Raw genomic sequence first — 17387 nt, 5'->3', positions numbered from 1 at the left:
GATTGGCTATTCTGTCAGAGAGCTGTAGCCATATTCGGCTCCACAGATTTCCTCGTGGCCTTCTTCATTTGCCCCTCAGATACCCTCCCAGCACAGGTCAGGGGTCTGTAGCCGACTTTCCCCAAGAGTTGAGACTTTATTGAGGGGACTAGCTGCGTAGGTCACAGGCCGAGTGTCCTAGCCAGAGACCAAGAGGCTTGCCGCCTTTATTTAAAAGTCCCTCATGCCTCCTCGGTGCTGGCGCATGCAAGTGACGTCAGGGGCTCCGCGGCGTCTGATTGGCTTGCTGAGGGACGCACCGTCGAGGTAGAAGACTCCTCTCGCGGTTGCTTCCAGCTCCTTCCTTGGAGTTCGAGGCCGCCCGACTCCGGCTCTAGATCCTGGGTTCGGGGCTCGGTGTCGAAGGCCGCAGGCCGTGGCAGCCTCCGGCGCGCTCCTCCTGCTGCAGCCGCCGCAGCGGCCGGGCCCAGCGCGGCCTCCAGGGCAGCGCGAGGCCGTGGCGGTCGAGGACGAGGCGCGCGGGGTCGGAGCCGGCGGCCGCGCTGCCCAGCAGCAGGTAGTGGGTGGCGGGCCGCAGGTGCAAGCAGCCACAGGCCAGGTCGGCGCGGGGCACCCAGGCGTCCTGGCCGTCGCGGTGCACAGGCCACGCCGGCTGCTTGTATACAGCCAGGACGCGCACGGCCAGCCGCTGCCACGCCGGGCCTGCCGCCTCGGACGCCAGCACCTGCGCGCGGAGCACTGCGGGGAGGGGAGATGTCAGGCCTGGGCGGTGGGGAGCCTCTGGGTCCCGTGGGGTCAGTCCTGGTGGGGAGGGGCCCGGGACCCGAGAGTGGGCTTCCGGGATCGCATCAGTAGGGAGAGACCTTGAACCTTTGAGGGTGAGAGGTCTGGGGGTCTGGTCGTGTGCTGTGAGGAGTGAGATCTTTCTGGGGAGATGGGTCAAAGCAAGGAGGGCGGGGCTTATGGAGCGAGAGGTTGGGTCACAGGATTGTGATTGGGAAGGCGGGGGTGGGGGTCCCTCTGGAGAGGAGGCCAGACAGGGCGAGGAACCCAGGGGCCCACCAGGAATATGCCAGATGGGGCGCTTTGGGGGTCATATTAGAAGCAGCGGGTACAGGGATTACTTAAAAGGTTAGAGGTCCCAGGAGGACCCTGCAGTGGGTGGGGCTGGGAACAAGGCCCAAGAGGCAAGTCCAGGTCTCTAATGCCAAGGGGTCAGAAGGTGTTAGGAGCAGACAGAGCCCTTGGAAAACAGGGGTATTTCCATGGGAGGGATCTGCATTTAGGATTAATTTGTGGGCCAGAAGGAGATCAGTCCTTGGAAGCTGAGGGTCGAGGTCATACTAGTGGTGATTCAGAGACGTGTCCTCTCTGAGGGGGTGAGGTAAGACGTGTTGGGAGCAGGACTCTGGCAGACAAGCTGGGTTTTTGGGGCAGAAGATCCCTGTGGGAGGTGGGGGGAGAAGCCTCCACCTTTGAAGTTCAAGGACACTAGTGGCCAGATGCTGAGCCTCAGGGAGGAGAGGTCTGGGATCCTATACCACTGAGGGAAGTAACTGGGACTGGGCGGAACTGACTGTCCAAGAGAGCCTGCAGCCACAGGCCCTGGGGTCGGGGGCTGGTGTGGATTGGTGGATTATGGAATGGTGGGGTGAGTCTGTGGGAGTGGGGCTCCGATATCTCAGACCCTGATAGGAGGCAGAGGGTCCGAGACAGACAAGACGGTGCAAGGGTCCCTTCCATTCAACCAGTTCCCCTTTCTCCTTCCATCCTCAGGAGGCCACCTCCCTCCCTCAGAGATGTCAGGCTGAAGGAGATCGTGAAACTCTGCAAGGCCAATAACATGGGGAGAGAGGAGACCTAGGAAGGTAGGGAGCACCCCCTCCCCACTGCCCCTTCTGCCCATTGTCTGCTGTCCTGTTAGGTTCTAGATCAGGAAAGGCCCTGTAGAGTCCAACACCCCTTCCCATTTAAGCTGAGGAAACTGAAGGCCAGAGAAGGGGGTGGCTTGCAGCAGATCGGAACCCCTGTGCCGCTGCTGGCCTTTTCCTCCCCAGCACTCACCGTAGTCCTGCTGGCAGTACCTCCGAAGGCTCATGTGGACCCTGGTGTCCGAGATATTGCAGTAGTTTTGACACTGAGGGTCTGGGGAGGGTCAGGCTGTCTGCAGTGGGCTCCTGAGGCCTGGACTGCAGCGTTCTGCCCCTGCCCATCCCCTGCATTTCATCTTGACGGACAGCTGGGGTGCCTGAACCCTTGGGGACTGGGCTCGGTGGAGCACCCCTGGATCCCCACCTGGCGGCCCAGTCAGCCCATCCCTGATCCCTCTTGCTGCCAGGGGTTTCTAGGGCAGCCTGTCTTACCTGAGCTGTAAGCATGAGGGGTTGTAGCAAGGGTGGTGGTTGCCTCTGGAATTCCTGTGAAAGAGCAGAGGAGAGACAGGGCCTTAGTGCCTCCCATCCGCAGCCCGCTCCCCCCGAGGAAGCCAGGCATCCAGACCCCAAATGTCTATTCCCCTGAGGCCCAAGAGTGGAAGCACACTTTGCCTTTCTCCCCCAGGACCTGGAGTCCTGGTCCCTAGCCACTTTCTTAAGACTCAGAAGTCCAGGTCCCCAGCCCCTTCCTCCCTCAGACCCAGGAATCCAGGCTCCCACCCTCTTCGTCCCCAAGATGGAGGAGACTGGACTTTCAGTCTTCACCTCCCTAAGGACTCAGAGTCCGGCCTCCACTCTCTAGCTTCCGTCTCCTACGGACCAGGTCCTCACGGCACCTGCCCCCTGGAGATCTGGGATGTCTCCTTCCCACCCCACTTCAGACTTGGGCCCTGTCCCTCAGGACTCACGCTGGCAGGGCATCCTGGGGGAGCGGCTCTGCTGGTAGCCGGGACCACAGCGGCTGCATGTCAGGCCAGTGACCCCTAACTTGCAGGAGCACTGCCCACTGGTCTGGTTGCAGGTACCACCTGTCGCCCCGATAGGATGGCACTGGCAGGCTACATGAGGAGAGGAGCTGGGGATGTGGGGTGCAGGCTCCCAGCCTCTTCCTCCCCAAGGACTGAGGAGACTGGAATTCCTGGCCACTCCTCCCTCAGACCCAGGATCCAGGCCCCCGGCCCCTCCCCCCTCAGACCCAGGATCCAGACCCCCCAGCCCCTCCCTGCTCAGACCTGCCTGCCTCCTTTCCCTGTAGGCTGGGCTTCAGGCTGCACTCACCCCTGCAGGCCTTGCGGCTGTTGATGGGCTGGCTAGGGTCCCTCCAGAACCCCGGCTGGCAGTAGTGGCAGTGCCGCCCGGCTGTGTGGTGGCGGCACCGCTCACAAACACCCCCACTCCGGCCGCCCGACAGCCTGAACAGCTCAGAGTTGAACCTACAGCGTCGCGCGTGCTGGTTGCAGGAACAGGCTAGGAACAGGATGGAGTGAGGGCATATCAGGCCCAGCTTTCTGTTCCCCTTTCCCAGCTTTCTCCCCACTGCCCTCAGGAAAGAGACTGCCTGGGGGTCCCTGGGTAAGTGTGGGTCCTAGAAGCTCTTCATTGTCATCTTTAAAATGGGTGCACTGGACTGGAGCTGGGTGAGCCCGAGAGGACTGATGAATATGCTGGATGTCTGTGTGAAACCAGGGGGTGTAAAGAAGAGTGGCGGCTCTGGGCCTAGGCTGTGGAATCAGACCCCCGCGGGTAAGTGTCTCACTGTTTCCGTGGGCAAGTGACGACTCGTTTCTGTAGCTCAGTCTCCTTTGGTGTAAAATGGCATTTATAGTGTCTACTTCATGATGTTTAAATGCAACCACCTACGTAAAAAGTGCTTACTTAACTCAGTACCTGACACAGAGCATGCCCTTGCCCATTTAGCACATCCACGTGCCAGGTGCCATGTGCTGAGTGCTTGGCATGTTTCCTTCTCACAGCAGCTCTGTGAGACTGGGGCTGTCATCATCCCCATTTTACAGATGTGAACACTGAGGCAGAGAGGCGAGGTCACCTGCCCAAAGAAACGCAGCTGAGGGGTGGTCAGAGGCAGGATTGGCACCCAGGCTCACTCCAGTGCTTCTCACACAGCTCACATGAGGACCACTTACCATGTACATTTTGCTGGGGAGTGTTGATCAGATTTTCAAAAGCAGTGGCTCTCAAACCTTACCGCTTATCCAGATTATGGAGGAAATGTTTAAAAAGAGCAACACAGATTCCAGGGCCCAACCCAGGGCTTCTGTGGGTCCAGGAGCCTGTATGTCTAGCAAGCATCCCAAAGTGAGATGCTGATGCAGGGGGTTCATGGACCGCTCTTTGGAGAGATGTAAGGAGTGTTTGACTCCCAAGAGGTTTGAGAGGCCTGGACTGGCAGGTCCTGAGGGCCCCAAGGAGTAGCGGGAAGGTCAGGGAGCTGAGACAGCTGTGTGTTCTTGGGAAAATGACTCCCCCTCTCTGAGCCTCAGTTTCCTCCCATCCAGTGGGGATCTCAGTTCCTCTCTCAAGGGTTTTTATAGGCATTAGGGATGGCAGCGCTCTTGAGATTATCAGTCAGTAGAGTTGGGCTTTGGATTCTTTCTGACCTGAGAGTGATCACTTCACCTCACTCCCCACTAGAAAACTTGGATTGGGGGAAGGGTTCAGGCCACTGTGTCTGTAAAGCCCACAGCTCCGCCACAGGAGTTAGTTTCATCCTGTCTGCCCAGACCCTCCTCCATCACAACACTGTTGGTCTGTTACCCAGGTTCGGAGGGTCGGCTGCCCAGCTCAGCCTGAGGGGATGTGGTGATGCACAGAGGGGCAGCCTCCCCAGCTCCCAGGCCCTGTCCTCCCCCAGGACGGACCCCACCCCACGCTCAGGCCACGTGTTTCTCCCCTCCCTCACTCCCCGGTAGGGGCATCAGGTCTTACTGGTAGGAATGGGCCAACTGGACAGAGGCCTGGGATGATGAGAACAGCGGGTCAAAGGGGACCCAAGTGTGATGAGGACAGAGTGGGGAGCTGAGGATAGCTGGGATGATCTGTAAGTTAGTCCACGTGACATTGCAGGAAGACGTAGAGGGGGAGACGGGTAAAGGATGTCCGAGGTGGAGAGAGAGGGAGGTCCAGGCGCGAGAGAATGGGGTGTGTGTGTGTGTGTGTGTGTGTGTGTGTGTGTGTGTGTGTGTGTGGTGTGTGTATCTATCCATGGAGTGGAGTTAGCAGGGCCATGTAACACACTCAGACCCTCTAGCAAGGCTCCAGGCTGGAGGTGGGATGAGGAGGGCTGTCTCTGAGGAGAGCCGCTGGAGGGATGGGGAAGGGCCCAGACTCAGGAGGCCAGTCTGGAAACCCCAAGGATGGGGGAGGGCATTGAGCGGGGCCTGGGGAGCTCTGGTCCAGCTGGAAGGCCGGTGGATGGCCCAGCCTCTCGGAAGACTTCTCTGAGTCCAGTCCCAGCACTGCCCCTTGCTGACAGTGAGACATAGGGCAAGTGACACGTCCCCTTGGGCCTCACCCTCCTCGTGTGGGCAATGGTAACATTGGCAGAATCAGATAACTCTTCCTCCGTGCCAGGTCCTGTATCAGGCTTTATTCTAAGGACTTTATGTATTTTAACGTATTGAATTTTCACTACAGCCTGTAAAGGAAGGGCTGTTACTATCTTCACATTACAGGTGAGCCAATGGAGGCAAAGAGAGGTTTGGTCATTTGTTGGGGGTCACACAGCCAGGAAGCAGAGAAGCTGGGATTTGAGCCCAGGCAGTCTGGCTGGCTGCTGAGGCCATGCCTGTGTCTGCTGCCCGAGAACATCTAGTGTGACAGCACATAAAGGTGGCTGGCAACGACAAGCTAAGACCCTTGAGCTTATCCTCCTGAGCTCAGATTCCAGCCCTGCCACTTTCCGGCTGCATGTCCTTGCGCAAGGGACTTCCCAGCCCTAGCCTCAGTCTCCTCATCTGTAAAATGGGCCTGATGCAATACCTGCCCTGCACATAGTAGTTGCTGGATAAATATGTGTCTAATGAATAAATCCTTACCCCCTGTGGTTGATTTGATGATTCCGAAAATGTCCAGTTGCCCTGTTTTCCTACAACCACTCAGTAAATACCACCTGAGCACCTGCACCAAGCCAGGCCCTGGGCTGGGAGCTCAGGAAATGTTATCCATATCACCATCACCATGATCAAGTGTCGGGGAGACGCTGGAGCCCCCTAATGGGCATGTAAGCAGCTGGAAGTCTGGGGGCGGCACTGGTGGTGGGGAGGGAGTGGGTGGAAGTGAAGAGGGGGCCTAGCTGGAGGACAGTACGGGGAGAAGCAAGGAGCATGCAGCGCTGGGGAGGGGGAGAACATCCTGCCCCTCAGGGAGAAGGGCCCAGCTGCTAGAGCCGTGGGCCAGCTGGCGGGTCAGGGCGGGCCCAGGACTCACGCAAGCAAGGGTGAGGGTGCCGGGGCGTGGCAGGCCGCCAGGGCCAGTCGCGGTGGGATGGGCGGCAGCTCTCACACCCTGGGCCGGTGGTGTGGTGGCGGCAGCGGCAGCGGGGCGGCTGGTCACGGGCAGCACAGCGGGCTGCGTGGCCATGGCACTGGCAGCGGCCTCTCACTCCTGCTGCTGCCAGCCCTGCCTGGCCCCCGAGCTCCACACGGAGGTGACTGGCCACCACCCTGGCCTTAGGGCCCAGTGGGGCTCGGAAGGTCACCGTCTCGGGACCTCCCAAGGCCCCCGGCCAGGCGGGTCTGCGCCACAGTGATCTCCAGGGCCCTCCGGTGGCCCAGGCGGCAGACAGGACCAGGGCTGGGGGTCCCGGAGTGCAGAAGCGCAGGCTGACGGACGTCAGGAGGAAGGGGCCACCCAGAGCCAGGGTCAGACTGCCATTGCAGGTGGCCCGGGGGCCGAGATCCGCCCCCGGGGAGGGGATGCAGGCCTGGGGACAGGAGGCAGCCATGGCGGCCAGCTGGGTCACTGGTGGGAGGCAGAAGCGGGGGCGGCCCCCTGGATGGTAGCATGGGTCTGCGCTGGCCTGGCTCAGGAGGAGCAGGAGGGCAAAGGTCACTGGCATGGTTCTGGCAGAGGCAAGTACCTGGAGAGGAGAGGAGTGGCTGCGCTGGGGGCCGCAGGCCGCCCTCGGGGGTCAGCCTCCACCCCACTCCCCAGGCTCCCTGAGGAAGCCTGGCATTCCACCCCCAGCCCTGCCCCAGACCCCTCCCGGCTGCTTCTGAGCGAGGAAAATAGTTCCATCTGGGGAGAATTACTGTTTACATAACCCAAAGGGGAAAGAACGCAAGCAAAATCGAGAATTTTGCCTGAACTAATCCGTAGCTTAACACCCCAGAGCTATCCGTCAGTGTCGAGGGGCAGGGGGCCCTGGGGAGAGGGCAGGGAGGGGGGACAGATGGGGAAACCCAAAGAGGGGGCAAGGGGGAGAAAGGAGGAGCCGGGTGGGCAGGGGAGGGGGAGTTAGAGACAGATGAAGACTTAGTGACAAAGAAATAGGGAAAGGGACGGATAGAGGCACAGACGGCAAAGACAGAGTGGCGGGGGGTGGGGGGGGGTAGGGGGGGTGGGGGGGAGAGGCAAGTGAAGGGCAAGGGCCAGGCAGGGAGAAGGAACTATGAGGAGAGAGGATGGACACCAGGAGAGACCAGGAGGCAACCAGAGTCCACAGGGTGGGGGGGACCGGGTCCCAGGGAGCCTGGGGGCTGAGACAGACAGACAGGTGGGCAGGGGGGCTCAGAGACACCTGTGGAGCAGGAGGAGTCCAGCAGGCCTGACCTGGGGGGAGGCGGAAGGGGGACGGGGGAGGCCGGGGGTGCTGGGCCAGGGGAGCCGAAGCAGGAGGCCGGGCCCATGGGGATTGGGGATCAGAGTGGAGGCCCTTTCCCACGTGGGGCCCTAACCTTGTTCTCCACGCCCAGGGCACGGAGGGGGATTATCACCAAACAACCCAAACAACCAGGCCTCCCTGCCACCCACCCCTAGCCTCCACCCGCCCTTAACCCTTTCTCACCCAGGTTCAGAGCCCCAAGAGCTGTGCTCAGGGACCCGATGGGGACCGGGATGCCTGGGGGCTGGAAGCCTGGGCTGGGAAGGCAGACCCCTGGTTTCCCCTTGGGACTCGTGATGGGAGGACCCTGTGCTTGCATTTCTGATAACCTCTGCCCACCCCACCCTCCACTGCCCTCCTAGGCCTCAGGGTCCGGGAATCAGAGCCCCCGCATTCCCCTCCAGTCCTAAGGTCCCCAGAGCAGAAGGGGAAACAGATGTCGGGAGTGGCGGGTACTAAGGGAGGAGAGAGGGAGACAGGGCAGGGCCAGATGCTAGGGCGTCCGCGGGGACCAGAAGTCCAGAGCCGGGGGTGGCAGGATCGAGGATGGACCTGGAGCGGAAATGCGCGCCCCCCCCCCAACCCCCCCCCCCCCCAGGCTGGCAGCCCCTAATGAGCCCACTCGGGTCTGGGGGCCTTGGAGCCCTTCTGGGCCCCACTGCCCAGGCCCCTGGCTCTGAATCTGGACTCGGGTTTGTGCCCCAGCTGGGAGTCGAAGAGGTAGCAGTGGATGCGGGTGGGTCCCGTCCTCCCAGCCTGATTTCACAGCCCGCAGCGTTCCTACCGCATCGCCCGGTGCGGAGACCGCCTCCCCCGCGCAGACGACGGGCGTGGCCCTCCGCACCTCCCGAGGAGGAGCCTGGCGCCATTTTGAGCTTTTGCGCCGGGCATTTGCCCCAGTCCCCCGGCACCGGCCTTGTTAAGGGGCTCACCCCATCTCCCACCTCCTCTCTTGCCTGGGCGGTTCACGGGGTACCGCTTTCCGGCCCTTAGTACCCCGGGCAACTGGGCTGAGTGCCACGGTGTTCCTGGGGGATCCAGACGCCACCGCCTGCCACTGGGGAGCCCAGATGTCCGGCCCCCAGTCCCTGCCCCTTCTGGAGACTGTAGCCCACCCTGGCCCCCACTTTAAGGAGCAGAGTCTAGCGGGTACCCACCAGGTCCAGGGTGAGGCCTCTTGCCTGGGCAGTGTGGGGTTCCACCTGGGACCCAGGCCCCTTTCCCCGGCTTCTTTTGCACACACCCCACCCTTCACCCCTGTCGTCGTCCAAACCTGTGCCCTGGAGGAGACTGTCCCCTGCAGTTAGCTGCTCACGGTCCTTCCCTCCCGCAGGAGCTTGGCGGCCAGCGTGGGCGCTCGGGAGTGAGTGCAGAGTGGCTGTTCTCAGCCCCCGGGCTAGTAGGGGTTCTGGGCGGGAGCGCAGAGCAGAGCCTACGAATCCAGCACCACCCCGCCCCAGCCCCCTCGCCAAGGCAGCCACGCTCCCCCCGCAGGGACCCCTGGCAGCCACGCCACCCGGCACTGTGTGGGACATGAGCGCCGTTGCCCCCCCGGGGCCCGCAGCTGGACAGCCCGGAGCAGGCTGGCCCAGAAGGCTCAAGGCAGGTAGGAGGGGACGGCGGCCAGATGGCCTTCCGGGGTCTGGGGTCCGTGCTCCGCTCACAGCCCGCCCCTGCCCCGCTACTCCTCGGCGCCTGCAGGCTCGGGCTCAGCCCCGGCACGTGGTGGCTGTGATCAGGAAGGGGCTGGCCTGCTGGGGAGGGCGGCGCTGGCAGGGCCGCTGACGCTGAGGCGGGACGTGGGCCTCTGGCTGTGTGACCCCAAGCCAGCCCCTCCTGCCCTCTGGAACCTTCTGTCAGCTGTGGGTCAACTGAGCATGAAGGTCAGTCGCTTTCAAGCCCTAAAAAAATCAGTGCTCTTTGAAGGGTCGCACCACCCACCCGGAAACCCAAAGACTTGGGCTGCTTTCTAAGGTGGTGGGGAAGGAGGAGGGGGAGATACGAATGCCTGGGACCTTGGTGGTTCTAGCGGCTGGAGGGAGAAATCAGGGACCCCCGGGGGGACTGAGCTCAAAGCGGCTCCCTCCATGGCCAGTTTGCTGTGAGGCCTCAACACTTCACTCGTGAACCTTTCATGCAAATGTCGCCCTCATCTCCATTATATATCCGAATGGTTTTGACTAGAAAAATAATATTTTTCGTCACTTCCCCCTGAGAAAAGCAACGGCCTCAGGAGGATGGGGCACCACATTTGCTGCTGTGGCCTTGAGTGCATTGATTGTGGCACAGCGTGGGCCCGACCCTGACAGGGATTTGGGGACCCAGTGTCTGGGGCGGGAGGGCACAGCCAAGGCTACCCGTGATTCTGGTTCTGGGTGACCCTCACACCCGGCAGTGGAGAGGCAGCCCCGGGGGCAGGAGGCAGGGTGGGACATGGGTAAGCCGTGAGGAGGAGGAGTTAGCTGCCGGAGAAGGAGACGCCACCAAGTCAGAGGGGGGCATGTGAGATCCCGGGCGGGCGGCGTGATGGACAGGGTAACTAGTGCAGTACTCGCCGCACCGATCCATTCAGCTGGAGCTCGCTGACTTCCTACTGCGTGTCTGACGCTCTGCTGAGGCCGCCGCACGAACACGCGCAGCAGCCCGTCCTTGTCAGGCGCACAGTCCAGAGAGCAAGAGCGCGACAAAAGAGTAGCAAGTCATTATGTTCTAGAGAAAGGTGGACGGTGACAGACGCTTTGGAGCAAAAGCAAGTAGGGAAGTAGTTTGGGGGTTGGGGGTCAGGGGGACATTTGGGCTGAGACCTGGAGGAGGTGAGGGCAAGATGCCCACGTGGGCATCGGGGCAGGAGGACCCAGGCACAGGGAGTGGCCAGTGCAAAGGCTGATTTTGCTGTCAGAGAAAACTCAGGAAGAAGGTTTAGGTCTCACTTTATATCCTCCCCCCCACCCCCACTAGAAGTTTCTTAAGCTAATGTTCCCTGGAGGGAAGCTTGCTTTCTCACTTTTGCTTTTAGTAGTCTGAGCTGCCTGAGGCGATTATCACCCCTGAAGGGGCCTGGGGTGGGGGGTAGAAGCAGAGAGCAGAGAGGAAACAACTCCCCGAGTTGGGGAGGAGACTTTGGGGGGAAGGGGCAGTTCCTCAAGTATGGGGCACCTTTACCCTCACAGCGCCCCAGAGGCAGGACCTCCCAGGGCCACAGCTCTGAGGTGGGCTCAGCAGGGTGGGACCCACGCCTCTGGGCTTCCAGAGACATCTTTCATCCCTGTCTCGGTGGTGACGCAGAAATCACAGAGGCCCCAGGAGGCAGGGCGTGTCAAAGCCCCTGAGTAACTGCGCTTGGAGTGTGCAGCTGAGTATCCCTTCCTCAGAACATAGTGGAAAAATCCAGGATAGTAATTAGGAGCACAGATTCCTGAACCACACCGGTTTCAAACCCAGGCTCCACATCTTCCCTAGCTGCGTGACCCGAAGCAAGTTTCTTAACCTGTCTGTGTCATAGTTTCCTCTTCTGTTAAATTGGCATGAAAAAGTACCTTCCTCATGGGAGATCATGAGGACCAAATGAGTGAAGATAGGCCTACCGTCTAATATCTGAAACTCTGTGGACCAGACATGCTGCAGAACCGCTGTTTTGATACCATCACGGGTGCACAGGTTATATTATATATTATACAACGCCCCCGGCGGGGTCTGGGCAGCATACCATAATCAAACATTATTGTTTTTGCAAGCAGAACACGTGGGCGTTTGCTCCAAAATAAGTCAAGTCTATGAATAGCTGCACGTCTGTTCAGATTTTGTCCCCAAGTGAATTCAACTCAGGTTGGGGTTTGCCAGCAATCTTCATGAAAATGGTCAGTCAGGAATTGTGGACCAGGATATAAGCGCCGAAACCAGTGCCTGGCTTGAGTCGGGAAGCACAGAAGCACCAGCTTTGGTTCACTATTTCCTGTGGCTTTTCAGCTGTGTAGGCTCATGAGAGGCCAGGAGAGGGAGCTCTTGAGACCGGAGGACAGAGGTGGCAGCCAGACTGGCCACCTGATTTGCAGAGCCCAGGGCAAAATGAAAACCCGGGCTGCCTTGCTCTCGCTTATGGAGACTTTCTAGACGGCTAGAGCAGAGCAGGGACCCTGTGCAACTGCACGAGCCGCACAGCGTGGAGGTGACCCTGGGTGGGTACCTCTGTGCTGAGCTGGTTTCTCCTCCCCAGTAGCCCTGGCTCCAGTCCCTGCTCAGCTTGTCTGCTGGCTTTGAGACCGGCCTGGGGCTCTAGCTGAGCTGGGTGAGCTGACCAGAGGCGGAAGCTTGAGTCCTCCTCTGCGTAGGACCCCAGGCAGGACCTGAGCTGGACAGGCTGTGTGATTGGGACAGAGTTGTTACCAGCCCAGCGAGAAGAGGGGCTCAGGGGCAGATTTAGTTTGCTTTTTGGAAACTAAAGCAGCGAGCAAGGCATTTCTTGTACATCTCAGGGGAGAGAGCGTAATATATACTTCATGTGGTAAGAGTCAGCTGACCTCACTGGGAACCCACGTTGAATGTGAGACCTTTGAGGAGGGCCCAAGAGTGTTCAGATTTCCCACAGGGGTCAGATTAATAAAGTGAGGAGCCCTGGAATATAGGAGGAAGAGGAGGCGGAGAGTGGAGGTGAGGCCCACAGAGCCCTGACATTTAAGGGGGCCAGGGGAGGGAGAGATGGGGAGCCTGAGGGGGTGAGATGGAAGCCAGATGAGGAAGAGCAGGGGCCACACAATCTAGGGCTTCTGTCGGGGCCTTGGGGGTCTCCTGAGCTGCAGGCACTGGGACAGCCACAGGGAAACCACAGGTGCCTGGTCAGGGGAACAGAGGAGGGGAGAGGACACAGCGGGTCAGGACACACTGGAGACCCAGCGTGAAAAGACCGTTTCTGGGAGCCCAGGGGAGAGCTGGAGGAGAGAGGGACTGAAAAAGAAGCAACCCCTGAAGAAGGGATTCTCCACCCCATTACAAGGATGGGGAAACTGAGGTTCGTGGAGCCCAGTCAGAGGCAGGAGCTGGAGGGAGTCTGGGTAGGTTCAGAAGTGTAGGCTTCACAGAGCTAGCATGGCACGCCCACTGTGGTCAACAAGACAGACAGTAGTGAGTGTTGGCGAGGATGTGGAGAAATCAGAGCCCTCATACGCTGCTGGTGGGGGTGGAAGATGAGGCAGCTGCTCGGAAGCCAGTCTGCAGTTCCTGAAAGTGTTAAACACAGAGTTAGTTATCACATGACCCAGCGATTCCACTCCTAGGTAAATACCGGAGGGAAATGAAAACTTAGGTCCACACAGGGATTTGGACGTGCATGTTCATAGCAGCATTATTCATAATTCCCCAAAGTGGAAACAACCCAAATGTCTAGCAACTGATGAACTGATGAATAAAACGAGGCATATCCATGCCATGGAATATTAGTCGGCTGTAAAAAGAAATCAGTGACATACTAACACATGCTGCAACATGGATGAGCCTTGAAAATATGACACTGAATGAAAGAAGCCAGTCACAAAGAGCTACTTACTGTGTGATTCATTTATATGCAACGTGCAGAGTAGGTAAATCCACTGAGACAGAAACTAGATTAGTTGGAGGGAGGAGGCGGGGAGGAGGGGAAGATTGGGGGTGGGGATGGCTAAGGGGTGCAGGGTTTCTTTTGGGGGTGATAAAACTTTTCTAAAATTAATTGTGATGGTTGCCCAACTCTGTGAATATACTATAAGCTGTTGTACACTTTAAATGGGAGAATTGTATGGTATTTGAATATTATCTCAATAAAGTGGTTACCAACAAGAAAGAAGAAGAAGAAGTGCTCATCAGAGACCTAAATATAAAAAAAGCTACATCTAGGCAGCTAGAGGTGGCAACGCAGAGAGAATGTTACAGAGGCAGGAGGTGGGAACTGGCGGACCCTTAAGTCCTGGTCCGGAAATGGCACGGTGTCACTTCTGCCATATGTGATTGGCCAAGGCAGTCACAGGCCCACCCAGAGTCAGGGGAAGAAGCGTCAAAGGCTCTGCAGCAGCTTGAATCCACCACATCCACTGACAGTAGCGGGAAGCACTTAGCGCTTCCCATGGCAGGGGCCCTTCCAGGCGCCCCTCATGCAGGGGCTATGATTAACCCCATTTTATGGAGAAGACTGAGCCCTAGGGAGTTAACTGACATGCTCCGGGTTGGCCAGCAGGAGGCAGAGTCTGCACATGAACCTGGGCTTGTCTAGCCTCACAGTCTAGGCTCAGAACCTCTGTATATGCAGCCTTAATAGATTCGTGAGCTCCCAGGGATGCATGTAGTAAATACTCTAGAAGTCTTTACTTTCCAAGACTTACAGAGTGCCTCCTGTATGCTAGACACTGTTCTAAAAATGTTACAAATGAGGTAGTTCTGTTAGGTTGGACCATATGAAATGGCTGTTTGTGTAGGAAAAAAAATATGGTTGAATATTGGCACTCTCAAATGGTTCAACTCAGTCATCGCTTTTTTTTTTTAATTTTAAAAATTATTTATTTATTTTATTTTTTTTGGCTGTGTTGGGTCTTCGTTTCTGTGCGAGGGCTTTCTCTAGTTGCGGCAAGCGGGGGCCACTCTTCATCGCGGTGCGCGTGTCTCTCACTGTCGCGGCCTCTCTTGTTGCGGAGCACAGGCTCCAGACGCGCAGGCTCAGTAGTTGGGGCTCATGGGCCTAGTTGCTCCGCGGCATGTGGGATCTTCCCGGACCAGGGCTCGAACCCGTGTCCCCTGCATTGGCAGGCAGATTCTCAACCACTGCGCCACCACGGAAGCCCAGTCATCGCTTTTTAATGGGCAAGGAAACTGCGATTCAGGAGTAACTTGACTACAGTCACACAGCTGGTAAGGGGTGGAGGTGGGATTTAAACCCAGGCCAGAGGGGTCCAGGGTCTGTGCTCTAAGACCTCCACGGTGGAGGCCGCTAGACATGCCTGGATGGGCTGAGTGAGCGAATGAACAAGTGGTTGGGGGTGGGGTGAGCGAATGAACTCCTGCCCCATCCCTCCTGAATTAAGTCGTCTCTCCTTCCCGCACCCACCATGAGATTCTGGGCTACTTGCCCTTCCTTGTCCACCATCTACTTCCTGTTTGTCATCTTTGCCGGGTCCACCATTTTCCACTGCCACCAGCGCCTGGCCCTGGTGCCCGCCCCCTGGGTCTACCCGGGCCGCGTGGTCCTGTTCCCCAGACACCTGCCCTGGGGGGGCATGTCCACCATCAACTCCAAAGGCCGCCTGGGGAACCAGATGGGGGAGTACGCCACCCTGTACGCCCTGGCCAAGATGAACGGGCGGCCGGCCTTCATCCCACCCCAGATGCACAGCACGCTGGCCCCCATCTTCAGAATCACCCTCCCCGTCCTGCACGACACCACGGCCAGCAGGATCCCCTGGCAGAACTACCCCCTGAACGACTGGATGGAGGAGCGGTACCGACACATCCCGGGGGAGTACGTGCGCCTCACCGGCTACCCCTGCTCTTGGACCTTCTACCACCACCTCCGCGCCGAGATCCTGCAGGAGTTCACCCTGCACGACCACGTGCGCGAGGAGGCCCAGAATTTCCTGCGGGATCTGCAGGCCAAGTGGGCCCGGCAGGCCACCTTCGTGGGGGTCCACGTGCGCCGGGGGAACTACGTCCGAGTCATGCCCAACGTGTGGAAGGGCGTGGTGGCCGACCGGGGCTACCTGCAGCAGGCCCTGGACTGGTTCCGGGCTCGCTACCGCAGCCCACTCTTCGTGGTCACCAGCGACGACACGGCCTGGTGCTGGCAGAACTTCAAAGGCTCCCTCCGGGACGTGGTGTTTACCGGCAACAACCTGCAGGGCTCGCCCGCCAGGGACTTTGCACTACTCACGCAGCGTAACCACGCCGTCATCACTGTGGGCACCTCTGGGATCTGGGCCGCCTGCCTCACGGGTGGGAACACCATCTACCTGGCCAGCTTCACCCTGCCCAACTCCCCCTTCCACACGGTCTTTAAGCCCCAGGCGGCCTTCCTGCCGAAGCGGGTCGGCACCGCAGCCAACCTGGGGCAGGCTAGAGAGAATGGCCCCTAGCCCCGCTCATGTACCTGCCTCACCCTTGGGCCCAACGGCAGTGTGTGGGGTGCAGCGCGTGGGCTTTCACGCCTGAGTTTAAATCCGGGCTGCTCTGCTTCCCAGCTGGGTGACTTTGGATAAGTGACTTAACCTCTCTGTGCCTTAGTGTGCCACCTGAAAAAACGACCATAATGCAGCTCCTCGTGAGAATGCAACGAAATCGTGTAGTGTCTTGGAAACAGGGGGTAAGTGTTGACCACTAACATGTATGTGGTTGGCATGCCCTGGACATTTGGACTGCTTTGAAATGGAAACGTATTTTTGCCCTCTCCTTCTTTATAGATCCTGGAGCATGGAGTCCAGATACTTGGTACTTGCCTCCTTGGAGGGTTTGGCGATGAAACTATTCCTGCCTTCGAGTAAAGGGGAGCTGGGTATTTTTGGCAGCTAAGAATTCAGGCTTTGGGTTGAATGGGACCTTATCACGAAAGAATGTGAGGGAAAAGAGGATTTGAGAGGCTGAATGTCGGGGAGATACCTTTGGCGGGGAGGGGGAGTCCCCAGAACTGAGGATGGGGCATGGGAGGGCCTCACAGTGATGGCGGGACTCAACACCGGGCCTTGGTCCACAGCAGCAAAGACGCCCAGAGCCCACATGTCATCGAAGCAGCAGGCTGACCACAGAGGGGCAGGGACCTCAGAGACCGTGCCATGGCCATGTCAGCAGTCACCTGTGTGGACAGGTGACCTGACACCTTGGCACTGTCTGTGCCCTCAGGACCTAATGCTGCTGTGAGAAACCCCAATATGGACAAAAGTTGGATTAAGTGATTACAATACTCGTTTTCTTGTGTTTGGTATATTTTAAATTATGGAGATAACCAATACTTTTATTGACATACTACTCCTTTTTGGATATTAAAAAAAATTAACATACAATTATTTATGTTCATTTAAAATTTACACCAAACATAGGTGCACTGGTTTAGAAAACATTTCAGTCACATCTCTTTCCTGTTTGAAAACCCTCTCCAAGTATCTTTATTTACTTGAGTTCCCATTTCTTGGCATACTTGTGAGGTTGAACACCTTTCCTTTCACATATTAGTAATACTGTACCTCCCTAGAGCCATTTTGGGCCCCAGTTTACTTCTTAAGTCCTTGATGGTGTCATCATGGTGTGGGGTTAAGGGTAGGGGGACGTTAAAGCAAGAGATTGGGACTTCCCTGGTGGTCCAGTGGTTAAGACTCCGTGCTCCCAATGCAGGGGGCCCGGGTTCGATCCCCGGTCAGGGAACTAGATCCCACATGCATGCCGCAACTAAGAGTTCACATGCCACAACTAAAAGATCCTGCATGCCACAACGAAGATCCCTCACACAGCAACGAAGATCCTGTGTGCCACAACTAAGACCCGGTGCAGCCAAATAAAATAAATAAATATTAGAAAAATAAAATAAAATGAAAAAACAAAGAAACCAAGCAGGAGAAGGGTCTGGAGGGGAGGGGAGTTGGGGAGGGGGGTTCTGTATTAGCTGTCTA

The 17387-nt window shown here is 58.2% G+C and overlaps 2 protein-coding genes across 3 annotated transcripts; one reads left to right on the top strand and one right to left on the bottom strand.

Annotated features, from left to right (window-relative positions):
• Window positions 1-231: 231 nt before the first annotated feature.
• Window positions 232-9135, bottom strand: NTN5 (netrin 5). 2 transcript variants are annotated; one of them, XM_059904133.1, is made up of 7 exons: window positions 9050-9135; window positions 6381-7032; window positions 3213-3401; window positions 2843-2992; window positions 2364-2417; window positions 2065-2145; window positions 232-738 (listed from the first exon to the last, which is right to left on the bottom strand). In XM_059904133.1, exons 2-7 carry the CDS (start codon window positions 7009-7011, stop codon window positions 374-376), a joined length of 1470 nt encoding a protein of 489 aa, XP_059760116.1. In that variant the 5' UTR covers window positions 7012-7032; window positions 9050-9135; the 3' UTR covers window positions 232-373. The 2 variants fall into 2 exon arrangements, with proteins under 2 accessions (XP_059760116.1, XP_059760117.1); XM_059904134.1 differs by lacking the exon at window positions 232-738 and adding an exon at window positions 1572-1827.
• LOC132353951 (galactoside 2-alpha-L-fucosyltransferase SEC1-like) lies at window positions 8213-15863 on the top strand. Its single transcript, XM_059905453.1, has 6 exons — window positions 8213-8228; window positions 8375-8512; window positions 8770-8943; window positions 9110-9382; window positions 10254-10263; window positions 14849-15863. Exons 1-6 carry the CDS (start codon window positions 8213-8215, stop codon window positions 15861-15863), a joined length of 1626 nt encoding a protein of 541 aa, XP_059761436.1.
• The last annotated feature ends 1524 nt before the right edge of the window (window positions 15864-17387 follow it).

Source organism: Balaenoptera ricei, chromosome 19 (genome assembly GCF_028023285.1).
Source record: "Balaenoptera ricei isolate mBalRic1 chromosome 19, mBalRic1.hap2, whole genome shotgun sequence".
NCBI classification, from domain to species: Eukaryota; Metazoa; Chordata; class Mammalia; order Artiodactyla; family Balaenopteridae; genus Balaenoptera; species Balaenoptera ricei.
The sequence above is the reverse complement of the archived record's forward strand: the minus strand, read 5'-3'. Positions and strand labels throughout refer to the sequence as shown.

Excerpts from the sequence above, each read along its gene's own strand:
- NTN5 (XM_059904133.1), bottom strand. The coding sequence starts at position 7,011 with ATGCCAGTGACCTTTGCCCTCCTGCTCCTCCTGAGCCAGGCCAGCGCA. Across the intron at positions 2,993-3,212 it reads CAGCCGCAAGGCCTGCAGGG|CCTGCCAGTGCCATCCTATC; the intron begins GTGAGTGCAGCC and ends CTCCTCATGTAG. Across the intron at positions 739-2,064 it reads GTACTGCCAGCAGGACTACG|TGCTCCGCGCGCAGGTGCTG; the intron begins GTGAGTGCTGGG and ends CCCTCCCCGCAG.
- LOC132353951 (XM_059905453.1), top strand. Across the intron at positions 8,513-8,769 it reads AGAGGTAGCAGTGGATGCGG|TACCCCGGGCAACTGGGCTG; the intron begins GTGGGTCCCGTC and ends TCCGGCCCTTAG. Across the intron at positions 8,944-9,109 it reads GGGTACCCACCAGGTCCAGG|GAGCTTGGCGGCCAGCGTGG; the intron begins GTGAGGCCTCTT and ends TCCCTCCCGCAG.